General features: G+C 32.4%; 1 protein-coding gene across 1 annotated transcript in view; it reads right to left on the bottom strand.

The window, feature by feature from the left end:
• Positions 1 to 14,525: 14,525 nt before the first annotated feature.
• LOC132743319 (multiple epidermal growth factor-like domains protein 10) overlaps positions 14,526 to 19,394 on the bottom strand; it is a 30,579-nt gene continuing 25,710 nt past the window's right edge. Inside the window, exons 6-9 of the mRNA XM_060731855.1 lie at positions 16,667 to 18,286; positions 16,330 to 16,444; positions 15,844 to 15,887; positions 14,526 to 15,320 (exon numbers count right to left, since the gene is read on the bottom strand). Of these exons, the coding sequence (XP_060587838.1) occupies positions 15,154 to 15,320; positions 15,844 to 15,887; positions 16,330 to 16,444; positions 16,667 to 18,286 (1,946 nt within the window). The 3' untranslated portion in view covers positions 14,526 to 15,153. The remainder of the gene's footprint in view (positions 15,321 to 15,843; positions 15,888 to 16,329; positions 16,445 to 16,666; positions 18,287 to 19,394) is intronic.

The following is a 19,394-nucleotide window of genomic DNA, read 5'->3' as shown; positions in this document are numbered from 1 at the left end:
TTATTAACAATAAGATGGTACCTTTAATCATCACAAATTGCATAAATGCCCTGCCTATGATGTTTTGAATCCCACCAGGGCTATGGATTTTTTCATGTGAAAAATATTTCTTTGCTTAAAAGTATTTGTCTCCTTAGGTGCACATTTGTGCCCTTAACAGCTAAATAATGCACGAAGCTGCATTTGATTTCTTCTTTCAAAAACAATAAAGAGGGAAACGCCACGTGGCTTTTATAGTCTTAATGATATTTACGCTTTAACCGACTTGTTGAACATCTATGAGTACATGCATTTAACCACAACGATGCTGCTACGTACAACTCTTTTTTTAGGAAAAGACGACACGTTCTTTTTTATTGATTTACTCTACTCATGCAACAAGCCAAATAAAATAATTCTTTGTTAACAAAATATTGCTACATTTCCATTATAATAAAGTGTGAACATAATAACACTTTAACTCACCGCAAATGTATAAAGCCAAAAGTAAAAACACATAGTGAACTTGGATCTTCATTGTCTCGTCTGTCACTGCCCAAATGTCTTCCCACTACTGTATTGAAATTTCACGTTTAGGTTCGTAACATCCGCATTAATTAATATACTTTTTGTTTTGTTTTGAATTCATCAAGTATGAATGGATTGTCGGTTTATTATATGAAGTTAAATGATATACAGGAATACAATTACAAATACAATATTCAATATACAATAAAAGTTGATTAATCTCTAAATAATCGCCGATATACTAGTATATGTTGATATACTTTATTTATTTTCAAATAATTGTGCGATTTGAACTATAGATGTTTATGGTTATAAATCTTGCATGGATACACATACTTGATAAAAAAGCAAATACAGTTAAAACAAAAGTAACACAATTTTCCCTATATTATGAAAACAATGTAGTAGATTTATCTTCTCTTGTGTAATATATATACCGTTTAATTTTTGGCGAACGTGTCGTTATTTCTTTGTGTTAATGAACGATTCAATGGTTGTTAATATTTAAGCTTATCGACATTGTCTTAGTCAATAATGTTCATCTGTAATTTGTTTTGTATCTAAATTTGCTGTTTTTATATATTGAGTTATCTGTAGCGCTAGCTAGATGAAAATAACTCTTTATTTGACAAAGTGGATAACGGTTACTTGTGGATATCGCGTGATATTGCACGCCCTATGAGTTATAATCATACTACTTTGCGAAGTCGAAGTGGGTCTTTTTACTATACGATTTTAATTCAGGAATGCACGTTTTATTGTCGGGCGCTCAGTTCATTCCTTCTAGCAAGGAACTGCATGACGGTATTGATCGGCATATAATGTACCTTCTCATAATGATAGCTCCCCTGCAGTACCGATTGAATTTCAGTCCCAAAATCTGGGTGTTCGAATCTAAACACATTGCACACTCCTCAGTCGTCTGCTAACTCTCAATCTCACAATCTCATTTAGTGCGTACAATTAATGATTGGATGAGTGCCTATATTCCCATATATAAAAGAAAATATTTGGTCAGGAAAATACGAAAATTTGGCTTCGCTTTTGAAATCTGAATTTATTTCATTTGCAAAGGACACAAATAGTACTGACAGAGGAGGGCTACTTAGAAACTTGACCAAAAGGTTCGGGGGGGGGGGGAGGGGTGATAGATTGAAGAATGGACTGATGCCTTCCTTATTTTCATAGATACTAGTATCTATAGTGTTAAAAACCCATAGGCCTCGCCCGAATATCTGTTATATATCTACCCCGTAGAGGGGACTTCGCTTGGAGAGTTCATGGGCCTCTCTTAATGGGGACTTACGGTTGAAAGTAGGGGTTCGGCCACGTGCCAGCCAAAGCCATACCTCGTCTGAGCTTAAGAAATATATAAGCATCTACTCCAGCATGCAAATTGTACAATGAGGGCTACTGTAAATACTCACCATGTAGATTTAAGCACATATCGATGGCTGAACGCAACACTGGTCTAACTTGATTTTTTTTTTTTAAAATGACTTTTTTGCATTTTTTAGCCTAATTGCATTGAATAACAGTCAAGCTAAATAAAATTTAGAATAATTGTGTAATTTTTCTGGTATTAATATTACCACTTGGCATTTTGCTTCTATCTAATGTGAGATCATAACTAAATGCAACACGAGAGCTAACGGTCAGGTTTAGAACTGTATGTTGGCATTAATGCAAAATTTATCTTATTGGGATTGCAGATAACCACTGTTTACTCAATGAAAACCCGATTTAGGACAGTGTTGCTGTTAAATGGTTCAATATAATAAAATCTTAGTTGTATGTTTTATATTTGAAGCAAGCTTATTGTAGTTAAGTGTCTTAAAGTGTTCATCTGGCATAATATTTCTTACAATTTGTACCTTTTGTCGCGCATTTTAGTTGTCCGAAAATTGCTTTAGAATTGTAAATCCAAGGCTCTTAATCTAAAATTCAATTTGTTTTCAAGGAACAGTTATTAGTTTTAAAGGATTGCTATTTTATCTCTACATAGTCATATAAAGATTGAATATAAACAAACTAATAGCAAATTAACCTTTCAAAAATTTATTAATAATATTAAATCATTTAATTTCACTGTGGATTGAAAAATTATTTACAGGACAATTTGTGTGTTTTTTTTGTTGTTCTTGTTTTTTCTAAAATCATAAGTTTATCTATGGTGAGTTAATACTTGATGAAAACACAGATCTCCCCCCTCTAAAAAGTTCAAGATTTTTAATAATGTATTGTAATACATTTGCTTCTTCTCTTAAAGGGACTTTTTATTTTGGCAATCATGGGTAATTGAGATTTATGTACAATTTGATGAAAGTCTGGACAATAAACTTTGCTTAAAGTTCAGTTTCAGATCTTTTGCTAAGTTTTTTATCAGAGCCAGTATGTGAACTATAAAAAATGACCGGATATTTGAAAAGCATATTAATGCAGGTTTAAACTCAAATAAGATAATAATAATAGAACCATTATAAAATTTTCAACTTCACGTTAAGTATAAATTTCTTTATATCTCTTGTGTAATCTTTTGTTTAAGTGTGGCCGAGTTGATTCATTTCAGAAATTCAAATCTTAAGTTTTATTTATACCTTGGAGCTGCAGTGAAGTTTAAGTATCTGTATTGTATTAATAAGTTTTTTCTTCATTTGAATAAAATTTTTGAGGTTTTTTTGTTAAGTTTTATGGCACACAAAAAAATTGAGGTCATACTCGCTGTGAAATCGGAAAGATTTTTTCTTGGGCATATCAAGATAAGGATTATCTACTGTACTGTAAACCGGTCTCTAGAAACAACCTGGCAGTTACATCCCTCATGTAAGACAAGTCAAGTTGTTTTTAAATGAATGATATTCCCAAGCCGCCTTTTAATGAATGAATTGTGTTTTCCTAGGAGATGACATCATTTTGCCATAACAAATGAAGTTGTAAAGTCATCATGGCTGTCTACTAATTTATGAGAAAAGTGTTAAATTTAAGTATTACTTTAATTCATACTATTTCTTACAAAATATCACTGATATTAATAATGTGAGAAACAAAATCAAACACAAAGGTGTTGTGCACAGACAAGGAATATCTAGCTCTCAAGTAACTCTATACGTGGGACAACTTGTGTCTCTATTACCACCATATAACTACCCCAAATTAGATATTCTCGTCTTCAAGCCGGTGTAAATTCCTTACAGGCTAAGTAAATTCCTTATAAGCTAACCTCGGATGTTACAAATTTGAAGCAAAGAACTTGGGTACTTGAGGTCTTCCTCCACTGGTCAACGCTGGAGTATTGCCAATACGACCTGAGACTTACTGTGTAAGTGCGAACATAAAACCCAACAAGAAAAGAAATTTTTTAAGTGGGGACAGTGCTGGTGATATATAATATTTAGTGGGCGCCAATGCTGGAGAAATTGAGGGTACTAGTGGAGACATGCTTACGAAATCATAAATTGGGACAAATACTGGTGATATCATCGGAGCAATGCTGATGATATTATAGTAAGCTGGCGGACAATTGCTGGTGATTATTATCAGTTAGTGGAGACAGCTCGTAGTATGAGTGTTTGTGGGGACAATGTTAGGTGAATCAATGTTAGTGGGACAAATTGCGGTGATATTACAGTAAGTGGGGACAATGTTAGTGATATTATAGTTAGTGGGGGACAGTGCTGGTGATATTAGGGTTTAGTGGGGACAATGTTAGTGATATTATAGTTAGTGGGGACAGTGCTGGTGATATTAGGGTTAGTGGGGACAGGATGCTATAGTGATGTAATATAGTTAGTGGGGACATTGCTGGGAATATTATAGTTAGTCGAGACAAATGCTGGTAATTATAACTGTTAGTGGGGACAATCCTGGTGATATTATAGTTAGTTGGAACAATCATGGTGATATTATAGTTAGTTGGGACAATGCTGGTGATATTATAGTTAGGCAGGGGACAATACTGATGATATTATAGTTTGTGGGGGCAATGCTGGTGATATCATAGTTTTTATAGTGAGAACAATGCTGGTGATATGGGGGTTAGTGGGGACAAAATTGGTAAATTTATACTAATAGAAAGTGGGGATTATGCTGGTGATATTATAGTTGTTGGGACAATCCTTGTGATATTAAAGTTAGTGAAACGATGCTGGTATTATAAGGGTAGTGGGGACAATATTGGTACATGTAATATTATAGTAAGTGGGGACAATCCTGGTGATATTATAGTTAGTGGAACAATGCTGGTGATATTACAGTTTATAGTGAGGACAATGTTGGTATTATAAGGGAAGTGGGGAAAGTATTGGTAATATTATAGTAAGTGAGGACTATGATGGTTATGTAAGTGCTGAAGATGACAAAGCTGGTGATAAAAGTGTGATTGATGACAAAACTGGTGTAATGAGGTCTTAGATTTGGCGGCAATGCTGCTTATAAAGGTGGTGAGGAAGATAATGGTGGTGAGATGAGTACTCAGAAATATAGTAATGTTGATTAATTAGGGCTAGTGGAGACAATGCTGTTTATATAATAAGAGCCGAGATGCAATGATGGTGATAAAAATGCTGTTAGTCATTTTTGAAGGTGAAATTAGGGTTTTTGTATCATATGCTGGCGGTGATGAAGTGCTGGCAAGTGGAGGGATGGTTAAAATGATGGTTTATGTAATATAGAAAATAGTTTTAAATAGGGAATAATATAGAGATAAAAAAAGTAAGAATGATGATAGATAAAAGAGAAATGAAATGAATTACAGTCATAGGAATATGGGAAAAAATATGTATAAAAATCTGACAAAAAAGAGAGTATAACAGATGATGACAAAGGAAGGTGGACAAAGCTATAGATACAAGTGCCATGCCAAGTTAAATTACAAAGATTGGCAAAAAAGTTTTTTCCTTTTCTTTGGCAACTTGGAGTTTATTTTATGCAAACTGTTCCTAAAAATAACATTTTACTTGAAATTCTGACTACATATTAAATAAACTTGAAAATACAATGTATAAATGAAGATCCAATAGGCAAAATTAATGTTAGTTTTGAATCAAATTGCCTATGTTTTAAGAGTTGCGAGTTTTATATACATGCTTCTATTTTTCAGTTATGAGTATGTGCTTCAATTTTAATGTTACATCTAATAATGCTTTATATAAAAATAAATATTATCTTGTCTACAAAATATTCATTCTGAACTGAAACTTTATAATTAGATTATTTTTAAATAATTTTATGTGATAAAACAACTGACTTTTAAAAATGCCTGATTTCTAGTATCAGACCTGGGGTAATCACTAATCGTAATCATCAATTTTGTAATTGATTACATGATTACACTGTAATCATCATGTAATTGATTACCTTGCTCAAAATTGATTACATTAATTGTAATTAATCAATTACAGCTTAAATGCAGTCTGTATTATGATTACAATTTGATTGATGTTGATTACTTTCAGATTTTACATGAAACTATTGAAATTCAAATGATTTAATTTCACATGTTACAGTTTAACTAAGGTAGTAAATATCAAGTGAGACATTTTAAGACATCACTCACAAACGAAGAAAAAATAAGTTTTAATCCATACAGTTAACCAAACTTCTAACTCAAAGATAGACATCATTGTTTGGCTGGTATTCTAACCTAAATTCAAATCATTGGATTTAATGATGTCTTTGAATTTCCTAGAGAAACATCTGGAAATGTGACAGCACAGTGCAAATTGTGCCCTAAGAAGATAAATGGAAACACTAAGTCACATTCAAATTTCATTACCCACATAAAGGTATGTTAAATTTTGTTTCACATATTTTGGTTAAACCATGTTTTAAAAAGTTTCAAACACTGTAGATACCTTCTTTACTTTGTATATTCTACAGTTTATGTCAGATGCATATTACCATATTTTAATTATATGCAACAGTTATTTTGTATGGTGATAGACAATGTGTCTATATTATAATGGATACTGTTTTACCATTGAAGTGTTTGTAAAAAAAATGATAATTTCTTTGTAAAGTCTATTGTCTCTTTGAATTCCCATATAAAAATTTATTGTTTTCACACCTGTTTTAACACCTGTAAACAACATACTGTACAATTGACACTTCAAAATTTCTGTTGCAGAGAGTTCATTATGAAACCTACACCAAGACGACTGAGGACCATTCCTGCATCATTGGCCCTTGTAGAGCTTTGTTTAGTGTTGCGGGTAAAATTTTCCGTCCTGATAGATGCAGTCTGACTGACAGACGGTTTCATGAACTTATGATGCTAAAGTGCACTGCTAAAATATGATTAAGTGATGTGACAGTAACTTAAAGTGTGTTAAAATGATGACTGTTGATGAGCTGAAAATCCTTTGTGCATATAATGTATATTTTGTATACTAGTATATTAAATAGCATTAAGAAACTTTTGTTTATAGTTATACAAGGAATGTAATCAATTATCAATCAATTACTTTCTTAAAGTAATTGTAATTTAATTGATTACAGAGGCAAGACTGAGTAATCAATTGTAATCAATTACAATTAAATCTGATAGTAATTGTAATTAAATCAATTACTGATCAATGTTATCATCCCCAGGTCTGTCTAGTATGCTATGCAAAATTAATAATTGTCAATTTTGTATAAATTAACATGTCGGTTTCCATAGAAAAGTTGTTTTCTTTTAAAAACATAACAAAATATGGTTAAAGTTATAGCTCTTTCCTATTATATTATCCTATTTTTTTCAAACAAAGCACTTATTGATTATTCTTTTGGCCTTATTGAACACATTTTGTAAATGCAACATAGGGCTAAGTTAAGTTAGACCAGTTTTGCTGAAAATTTATCAATGAAATTTGGTGATTTATAAATGGAAAACTGATCTAACTCATATTTTTTCAAATATCTTTTTTATTTAACAATATTAATTTTTGAAACTCCTTTTAACTAAAATTTTAACTTATATTGATATCAAAATCTAATAAAAGTAACAAAAATGTCTAATTTATAGAATTAATGAAGTTTTTATAGACTCCTTGAAATTTTGTAAAAATCAAGTTAGACCAGTGTTGCGTTCAGCCATCGATATGCTCAAATTATAACGATGTTTCGCATCCTAGAAAAACTTGTCCTAATTTTCCTGGCAGCCAATCAAAATTGCCTCTTTTTGAAGGGAAACTTTTTAAAGCAGACAATAAATTTCAATACTGCACCTATTAAGCTTTCAATATTATATAAGAAATTAAAGAAATACCCAGACTCGGATTCATCCTTTCTATTAAATGGTTTTCAGAAGGCTTTTCGTTATGCAATTATGGTCCGAGAATTTCTTTTATGGCTCAGCTGATAGAAGGCCCGATATAGTTTCATTAAAATTAAATAAGGAAGTTGAAGCAGGTCGTATGGGGGGTCCTTTTGATGAGCCCCAATTTCCAAGATTTAGAGTTTCACCGGTCGGTTAAGTTCAAAAGAAAGGAAGCAATGATTTTAAGCTTATACACCATTTTATACCGCAAAAGTTCAGTTCCGTTCAATACATGCATTTTGACGAGGCCGTTACAAAATATTTGGAGGAATGCTCTGCTTGCAAAAACTGATATTCAATCGCGTTCAGATTGCTGCCGATTAATCAAACCCTCAGATTTTGAGTTGTTAGGAATAATGCATAGAGGCAAATACTATTTTGATAAGTGTCTTCCTTTTGGGGGCTCCAATTTCATGCGCTACTTTTGAAAAGTTTTTTTCTTTCTTAGAATGGTGTACAAAGGAGAAGTCAGGGTCAAACAATGTTAAACATTACTTAGATGACTTTTTGTTTGGTAGTAGATCAAAAACACTAGAATGCAAAAACTTACTAGCAGATTTTGTTTAATTATGTAATGACCTAGGTGTTTCTACTGCAGTGAAAAAAACTGTCCAGCCAACGACAGTTATAGTTTTTTTAGGGTTAATTTTAGATACAAATCGAATGGAAATTAGAATACCATTATCAAAATTAGATTTGCTACAAGAAAAGATACATGCAATGATTTCTAAAAAGAAAACCATTTTGCGGAATGTTCAGTCACTTATTGGCAGTCTGTTTTTGCTTGTAAAGCAATACCGGTGGGAAGACCATTTTTAAGAAAAGAAAAGAATAAAGATAAACAAGGCAAGGCAACGTTCACAGGACGCAGCCCCCGACACACCCAAATAGGGTACCCAGAAGGCACCAAACCAAAACCTAGAGTGGACATAAGTGCGGTGAAAGGAGAGGGACATGTAATGTGTGAAATAATATAAACTAAAACGGGCCCATATGGGAACTAAAGGGATAAGGACTGTAAGGGTGAAAAAGGGTGGGGGCCAAAAATGGGAGGGGGTGTGAGAAAATACCTACCGTAAACGACAATCCAACAAGGCAGACATCACAAAACATGAAAACATTTAAAAACAAGTAACAACACAGACATGAAAAACACGTGAAGGGACACAGAGGGGTACCGCCTTGGAACGGTCAGTGGTAGTTAAACCACTGGGGAGTTTAAACCGGTAAAGGCTCATTGATCTTACAGCCGGGAAAACTCCTGAACGACATCATGATTTAAGAGTTTCAAACGATATTAAAGACGACCTATGTACTTGGCTATTATTCTTATCAAATTTCAGTGGTGTTTCAGATATCAAAGAGTAAGTCTGGCAAAACAATGAAGATTTACAATTGTTTACCGACAGCTCGAGTCAGGGTTTTGGTATCTATTTTAACGGTTCTCGGACTTATGGGTCTGTGGCCGATAAATGGGTTCAGGCCGGTGTCGTCCGGGACATTGTACTTCTTGAATTTTTTCCGATAGTAGCTGCAGTATTTTTATGGCCCGCAAAATAAGAAAATAAAAAAGTAATATTTCGCTGTGACAATATGTCTGTTTGTCATATCATTAATTCAATGACTTGTAAATAAAAAATTATAATGAAGTGTGCCAAAATTCGTATTGCAGTGTTTAAAACATAACATTTGGTTGAAATGCAATCATATTCCCGGTATTAATAACAGCATAGCAGATTCGCTATCTAGTTTTGACTTTCAGCGTTTCAGACAACTTGATCCGGACGCAGAAAAAAATGGCTGTTCCAATTCCCTTACAACTACTGGACATCTTTTAGCGACATCTAAAGTTCTTGTTTCACATGGGATATATGAAAACACAAAGCTAGCATATAATTCGGCCTTACGCTCTTTTGCAGAGTTTTGTACCTGCTGAAACATGCAACAATACTTTCTTACTGACGAGCAGGTTCTTTTTCTCTATATAGCCTGGCTGTTTGAGAACGACATGCCATTCAAAACTGCCAATACCTATCTTGTGGGTCTATCATTTTTTCACAAGATTAATTATATGCCAGATCCAACAAAAACTTTTCACAAAATAGATTGTAAGATGATACTTAACATTGCATACCTATATTTTAACAACATATCTAAGCACAATCTTCTAAAATGAATATCATGTCTGTAATGCATTAATTTAAAAGTAAAATAATAACCATATTTCCTTGAAAGTCAATGTTAAAATATGACGATTTAATTTCAAGACATGCATTTTTTTTATTTATCTTTATTTTTTTTTAAATTTCCTAAAATTATTCTTAGTTCTTTAATTAAACTTCGTAAATATGATCTAAGAATAATTGATATTTCAGACTGATTATGATATGAAACAATAAAAATGTGTAGAAGCAAGCCTGGGACAAAATTTCGTTAATTGCAAGATGTGTAATGCCATTCTTTCGTGAATGCCCAATAAATTGAAACAATGTAAAATATTTTTATAACATGATATCATAGAGCGTGACAAAAGATGAAAAAACTGAAAAACCATCATTTGGTTGACGTGTCGTTTGAAGTGTATAATTTTAAGGGATGCGTGAGATATATTGTTTGAGCGACCATGGCCTAGTGGTTAAAGTAAATGACTTAAAACCAATTGCCTCGTGCTATAGTAGTTTCGAACCTCGCCCTTATACGATAGAATACAAAGTCCCTGGAAGTTAGCTGGCTTGTAAAATGTCGGTGGTTCTACTCATGTGCCCGCTCTTGCCTGAAATGATGCACGGCAGGGCAACTGAGGTCTTCCTTCACCAATAAAGCTGGAAAATTGCGATACGATTACTGTGGTGGTGCGACGTAAAACCAAATCAAAAAACTTTATTTTGTAAATATCGGTTATTAAATTTGTCGTCATGTAGTAAATTAATAATCTGTATCAACACATGAAATACTATAAGAATATTTCCGTACCTAACAACATTGTATAACTTGATACATGAAGTGTCATTGTTATATAAGAGGAACATTCTAAACATATAAATGTTCTTGTGATTTGAAATACTGTTGTTCGAAACAACAATTTCGAAACTCCCTAATAATAGACTAATAGTACCAGCCTTAGTTTAGAAATCTGCAGATCATTCATATATCAGGACTTCAAAGGTTCAAACTTCCTATCCCCCAAAGTTTATTGGTCAATATTAATGGCTTGTTATGTAGATTGCATTCATGACTATTACACTGCTGGAAATATCGGACAAACAAACGCCGTTTGTTATGCGGAAAACACTGCATTTTAGACAGAGAACATTGTGATAATTAGCAGAATTCATAACATCAATTTACTGTTTAAAAAGACATTATCAATACGGCAAAATCCTTTGAATATAAACACAATAATATTATCGTAATCTTTATTGACAAACAATACATCATTCTGCCATTATGCTTCAATCTATTTAATATGTTATAATTGTATACATTCATATTTCCATCTGTAGGCAGCTAAAACACAAGTATGTCAAACATGTAAACTAAAACTCATGCTAACAGTTCATAATATAATTTTTGTAATCTTATCTTTGAGTTCGAATTGAAGAATAAGTTGCATAAAGTACCCGAAACTTTACGTTATTCTTAAAGATGTCGAAAAGAAAAAATGAATCCTGATAACAATGAGATTAATAAATAAGTCACTCTTATACATTGAGTATATTAAATAAGTGTAGATTTTATACTAAATTCATTGAACGAGTTGAATAATATTCTATTATTCAACGAGTTCAATAAATTTAGTATTGAATCTGCACGAATATAATGTTCTATTTATCACATATATAAGGTAAGAACGGTAAACTGTCAAAAAGAGACATTTTGCATTGACACGTCTATACTGTAACGCTAATATTAGCACTTTAACGCCACGTCACGTCAAAGTTAAATGGCTTTATTATATTCCTGTGCCGCGATTTATGTGATAATTATAATATATACAATTTATGTAAAAATGAAATGTGAATAATTAAACAAAACAAAGTCCTGTAACTGTCAAATAGGAAAGAATGCTTATGAAGCACGTATTGTTAAGTTAAGTAAAGACCGAATAAAAGTGAATAACTGCCAATTTGATTTGCAGTTACAGGTATCGGATTATATTGACATAAAAACAATAGTATGTGAATACTCATCAATGTTAGGTTTCAGCAATAATATTCAATAAAACTTATACATGTACAATAATTGTATCATGATTTATGTGTCAGGGGAGACATTTACAAGAATGTAAGGGAAATCATTAACAACCTTTAGAGTTTCATTCATATTAAAACGTTGGCAGTTAAGTCCCTTTTGTGTGTACTAGTTTACAGCAGTTTTCTCTTTAAAATCAAGATTAACACGCTCCTACTAATGGCACACTACAAATTTAACAATTTGTGATTAAACAACAACAACAACAAAAGAACAACAAAAGAACAACAAAAATACCACCCTCCAATAAAAACCGCCCCCCCCCCCCCAAAAAAAAAAAAATATATATATATATATAAAAACACATAAAAACAAACAAAACAACAAAAACAGAAGAAAACAGAAACAAACGACAACACCCGCCCCTATATATATATATATATATATATATATATATATATATATAATATATATATATATATATATATATATATATATATATATATATATATATATATATATATATATATATATATATATATATATATATATATAAAACAAACATAAAATAAAAAAATCCATTTTCCGTTTTTTATATCGCAAACATCAGCTGGAAAGTTTTTTAAGGTATTGTTTTAGTAATTTCCCTATTGACTCATTGTACATACACCAGTCTTTCAGTCGATTATTATTGACATTTCCTACCATTTTTAAACTGAAGGTGTTGCAGGCTCGGTTTGACTGAGCCATTAGAACATGCATGATTTTTATATGAGGTAATACATAAACACACATTATCTCATGATTCAAGCGTTGACTGTCTCTGCTTTTTTGTTGACGGCCATTTCAAGCAAATATGGTTCATTTATTTTCGTCAATTTTGTTAAACATGCATGCTTCATAATGTAATGTAACTGTAACCCCGACTTACCATAAATTAAGCTGTGGAAATGAAATGTATACTGTATAAGTTATATATAGTTATGGAAAGACAAAATCATTTTCTACATATTAATAAAACTTTGTAAAAGTAATTTTGTTTATCTGCGACGAACGAGATTGTTCACGATATTTGAACAATCCTCAATTTATACAAAATTATATTCAAATTATGGACAAAATGTGATCCCTCGGAAGCATTAATCATAACAAAATCACATGAAAATTGCAGGTACATGAGGGGTAATAAAAAATTGTAATATCCATCACGCTTCCTAGTAACGGCTTGAGCGGTACTCAATTTTCAACAATTTAAGGTGTTTGAATCAATGGGCCCGAAGGACCAGAAAAATATAACAACACTGAAGTGAAGTACGGGGTAATTTTTTGGCTCGCTCATGTAACAATTTATAGAATTCATCAATTTACATTGTAAGATCGGTGAAATCATTTTAAAACTTATATATGATCATACACTTTTACTTGATAAACGAAAGAACGCAGACGCTCAAAAATTCAGTCTTTAATAACAAGCTTTCTTAATATGTTTGAAATCACCTAAACTGAAAAAAATGAAAGCTCAAAACTAACATGGCACGTCGCGTTTTACATTTACGAGTATACAGTTCATTTATAAAGTTTCACATCTGCACAAATCTATTGATGCGACTCCTCTTTATGTTTTAAATTGAAAAATCATCAATGATAAAAATATACATAAGATAATAAGATTAAATAAATAAGCCACACACATCCAACTAAATACAATTCAAACAATTCAAACAAGACAGTCCTAAGGACAACTATATACTCCGCCGCGAGTTTTAATTAGCAATACATCTGGCCATTATCGAATACAGTTGAATCACAATTGAATCCAGAATGTGTAAGTTTGAACTTTAAAGAACCAAAATACATGCAAATGAAAAATATGTTAAACCGATAGTTTCAACAATCCTGTGAGCTTAAAGTATGTCAAGTACAAGTACTAAACAGAAGAGTAAATCTGAACAGTCCTGTTTGTGAGATGACAAAGTTAACTTGAATGGTGCCATATTGCTAGAAGGGTGGTACATACAACGCAAACGAAAAGAAATAATAAAATCGCTGAGCTTAAATAAATCATTTTTTCCCTTTTTTGTTGAAAAGAAGCACATGTTGTTAAAATGGAAAAATGCAAATTATGGTGATCACCCATATATATTCAGTATATATTTAATTATCCTTTTCGTATCCTTCTATTTAAGTGATTCATGTTGACACATGTGAAAATTTCAAAGTTTATATTTAAGCCTTTTGACCCCAATGAAGTTCCTTTGAAATAATGGCAAACACAATGATAGGAGGTTACATTTCACACACTTTACTAACAAAACCATTAGACACCTATACACGGTGCTTTTACTAAGTGATAATTTGTTCTATGTGCGGGAGCAGAGAACTGAACACAACAACAACAACACCAGAAAAGAATCCCAACAAAAAACAACAAAAAAAAACAACAAAAAATAAAGAACTACCACCCCCCCCTCCAAAAAAAAAAAAAAAAAAAAAAAAAAACAACACAAACGAAGAACAACAAAAAAAAAAACGCAAATAAAAAAACCCCAGAATTCTTAAGCATAAAATTATGTAATTTACCAGAATAAGCATGTTTGTAATGTTAATCCAATTAAACTTTTGTATTGGTTTTCTGCTCCAAGCGAATTACAAAAATGTAACGTTGTATAGTAAAAGTGCTAACTTGTGTCTGTTATCTACCTGTTTTAACAAGCTTACTGATATTGTTTAAATGACATGTTTAATTTCAAACTAAGAAAGCAATTTTACAGAAATACGAGTTCTTTTGGAAACTTTTGTTAGAGTTTTGAATGCCAAGTAAACTTTGTTTCTGAGTAGGTTATAAAGTAATATGCCAAACACGATATATATAAAATTATGAATATCTAATTCATACCATGTGACAGTGTAGGAATTGACAAATAAATTTAAAATAATATCATTATACTAATCAATAGATTGTAACGTCAAAGTTATGTCCCTTTTCAAACTATTTTACATAGCTTGTACAAAACGTAGGTAACAAGCGATTGAGATGAAACACCATTATTAAAAACAACAACCTTTGTATAATATTTGACCATCACAATTTTAAGAAGCCTGATGCAAAATTGTAACAATTTTCAGACCAATATTGGAAAAATAGGTACCCAAACCCTTCAATGCCTTAATCGTTCATAGACATGATCTGATGGTAGTTCACTCAGGCTTGATTCAGTGGATGGTAGTTCACTTATATTAGATTCAGTAACATTGATGTACATTGGATCTCGTTTTATTGTCGATGTGGATGGATAGTTGCCCATTTCTGTTGAAGCCTTTGAACCTTTACAAAACAAAATAAAATTAGGGAAAATTACGAGAAAAAAACCCCAAACAAATATAGAGAACAAACAAAATATTCTGTGAATAATATTTTCTACTGATATAATTCAAGTAGGTACATATAAAGTCATTGCCATCAAGAGCTGTTGTATTCAACTTTCTAATATAATCATAACTTGTATCAAGAAAACAAAATGTCTTTATGTCAATTTTATTTTAAGAATAAAAATCTTTAACCTCAGCATAAAAACAGAATTTTCAGGATTTTGTTACTTGACTGCATATGACAATCTCTTGAGCAATATAGCGAAAAAGGAGGGACCGTTCGGAATTAGTTAATCATCATATGATATGAAAATTTCAGACTTTGTTTGAATAAGTTTGTTCGTGGGAGACATTGTAAAAAAGGGAATATCTCTCACGCCTCTAACGCCGGCTTAAAGCCCATCAATAATTCCGAAAAATATGAATAATATAACAATATAACACCACTCAGCATATTTTTAGCAGCATAACTATTTTACCTTTTGCTCCGTCCTGTTCCTTCGTAAATTTCCTTCGTTTTAATCTACAGTATAAAATAACGAATTTGTTATTAACATGTAGGAATATTATGATTATGAAATGTAACAAATAGATGCAACATTTTTCTGCTTTGAAATAACAATACAATGCTTTAACATTCTTGAATCATTTTGGTTAAATAATTTGCTTATCGTCATTTTATTGACGCAACATAACCACACATGTCTTTATGAATAAATTGATCAGACACAGTACGTGACACCTTTATAAACATGAACTGTTAAACGTCTAATCTAACAAATTCGTTTCATCTTTTTAAAAGTTCATATTTGCGTAAACTTATCAAATTTATATCGATATTGTTAGAGCATATAATTCGAATGAAAACATTATATCTTTACATAATATAACAATATGTCAGAGCGCAGCCCCCAGTTCTTCAGGCAATCTATTATGTTCAAGGAGAAAGAATATAACTATATTACATGTGTCTAATAGCACCATTTAATCCAAACGCAACAGCAATAATAGCAATGCAGATGACCGCAACGACAATAATTGTGACAGTTTGTGTCTCATCTTGTGCTAATTTGCCAGAATCTGAAATATTTAAATGATGTCATAAATGTTAGTGAAATTATTTCCCAAATATCAATAGAAGTAGTTATACTGAATCGGATAACAAAAAAAAAAGATGACTTACAAATTATACATTATACAGTGACAATATATGCAGGAGGATTAATGGCAAAAGAAAAAATAAGGTGATTAGCAATTTGAAAGAAAACATCATTATAAAGAAGAAACTGAGATTGTCCGAACCTGAAACACTAGGACATGACAATGTGCAAGTTCCGGTTTTGATGTTGCAACATGGACACTCATCCCTGCATAACTTTTGACAAAGTAATCCCCATCGACCTGGTGGACATGCACTGCAATAACCAGTGGCTCTGTCGCATTGAAGACATTTATCAGAGTTACATGTAGACTGACAGTTTTCACCCCAAAATCCATGTTGACAAATAGTACATAATCCATTCGTTATAGAGCATTGTTCACATCTTGAGCTGTTGCACATGTTAGAACAATCCTGACCCCAATATCTGTTTCCACAAATTAAGCAATGTCCAGTTTGTCTGTGACAACCCCAAGAACAAGACGCGCTGCATTTATTTTCACAAAACTTTCCCCATCTATTTAAATTACAATTCTTACATTCGCCGGACACAGTATCACATTCAGAAGAGGAACACGACTGATTACATTCATTTACGCATGATGGTCCCCACAATCCAGGATTGCATGCAATGCATATACCAGATTCCTTACTACAGCTTGAACAATTTTGGCTGCATGCCTTGTTACAAATGTCACCCCAATATCTGCTTTTGCAAGAACTGCAATATCCATCACCTTTTCTACACGTTGTATATGAGCAACCTTGACCGCAATTATTCTGGCAAAATTCGCCCCAAAGTCCATTTGTGCAACTGCTACATTGTCCGTTTAATCTAATACAGCTTGAAGAGGAACAATTGTACATGCATTTATTGTCACAATTAGCACCCCAGAGACCGGAAGTGCAGCTGCTACAATTTCCACTGCTTTTATCACAGCTTGATGAGCAACTTTTGCTGCATATCTTGTCACAATTAGCTCCCCAGAGACCGGAAGTGCAGCTGCTACAATTTCCATCGCTTTTTTTACAACTTGATAAACAGTTTTGACTGCATTTATGTTCACAAAAGTCACCCCAGTATCCAGATTTACATGCATAACACCTATAATTTATACTACATGAGTACGAGCTGCAATTATAAACACTACATTGTATAGTGCAGTAATGACCAGCATATCCAGATGGACATGATGTGCATCGTCCATCAATTTTACTGCACTTATCTGACTTACACTTTCCACAATTTTTCTGACAGTTTTCTCCCCAAAAACCCGATTTACACGTCTGACATTCTCCTGATGTGATACTACAAATATCACAATTCGACGCAGAACATCTTTTGTCACAAGAAATATTCCAGTATCCGTTTTTACATGTCTCACACCCACCTGCTAATTTGTCACATATTTTGCAGTTTGGAGCGCATGTGAAGTTACAGAATTCTCCCCACCTTCCAATATGACATATTGTGCATTCGCCAGTCGTTTTATGACAGTTCCTGCAATTTATATTACACGCATTGTTGCACGTTGTTCCATACCAACCATCAGGACATGAGTAACAACTTCCGTCATATTTACGGCATGAAGAAGAGCTACAGTTTTCTGGACAATTTCTATTACAGTAGTCACCCCAAAAGCCGGTTCTACAAGAACCGCATACACCAGTTGCCTCATCACACGAATTGCAATTTACCTCACACACTTCCTTACAGTCAGTTCCCCAGTAACCTCTGGGACATGCGCTGTCGGCATATTTAACTAAACGAAATCAAATATTCAGTTTGATCAGACCAATACCAATACATTTTTAATGCTTGTTAAAAGAACAAATAATTTTAATTAAATTAACAGAATGATAACTTGATTCAAAATTGATAAAGAAATTTAAGAACATCATACGAATCTTTAAATGTTTTATATGCTACAAAAATTCATTGTCGTGTTTAATGCGAATACATTTTTTGATGATTGGTCCAAGATAATAATCATCAACACTTTATTTTTATTTGTTTGGGTCGTCAGACCAAACAAATAATGGTAGTGAAATTTCAGACTCTAATGCTGTTAATTGCAATTGCCGAAAGTAGTCCGCTTTTTTGAAGCGGTTACTTCCCTTTATATACACACTTACGCTGAAAATTCCGGGGAGATCACTGCGTTAAGATGGTCAAATGACAGGCGCATTAATTTTCAAGCAAAATAATTCCCGAATGGCCGAAGATTTCTAATATTGTTTTATTCTTTATAGATAAGCATGCTTAAAGTAAGCTCCATGATTACTTACATCTGTGTTAAACAACAGTTAGCGTCGTTACAATCCCTAATTTAGAATAATATGGTTTTCCTTAGGCTGTGAACATACATGTATAAATTCACCGTGGCCGAGGGATTTGCGCGCTCGCTTAGGAAGCGAGAGGTTTGGAGTTCAAATCCCAGTTAAGGCAACCCATTTTTTTTCAAATTGTTTATGTCAAATAAACATTGGATTGAAAACCAGGGTTGCAATTAGTCTTATAGCCAATTTACTACAATTAAAACGCTGGAAAGCATTGGTGACAATATACAAAAACAAATTGGTCTATAATCTCACAACCTTCACCTTTCTGACATTCTGAGACCCAAACAAATTCAGAGCTTTTTGTGCTTTGATTTATCAAGATGGCAAACAAAAGGAAATAAGTATATCAAATAAACATATTCATTAGTAACGGTTCCCGCACAGCTTATATTTCGTAAATTGAGAAATAACTTCAATTTGTACATAAACAATGAGAAATTATTTATTTTAGTGTTAACGTAAATTATATTTCTGCACAATAATGTATCATACTTGAATGACTTTAATCTCTTTTAGGGATATCAATAA

This window comes from Ruditapes philippinarum, unplaced genomic scaffold (genome assembly GCF_026571515.1).
Source record: "Ruditapes philippinarum isolate M1 unplaced genomic scaffold, ASM2657151v2 ctg14674_1_1_1_1, whole genome shotgun sequence".
NCBI classification, from domain to species: Eukaryota; Metazoa; Mollusca; class Bivalvia; order Venerida; family Veneridae; genus Ruditapes; species Ruditapes philippinarum.
This window is presented reverse-complemented; position numbering and strand designations above follow the sequence as displayed.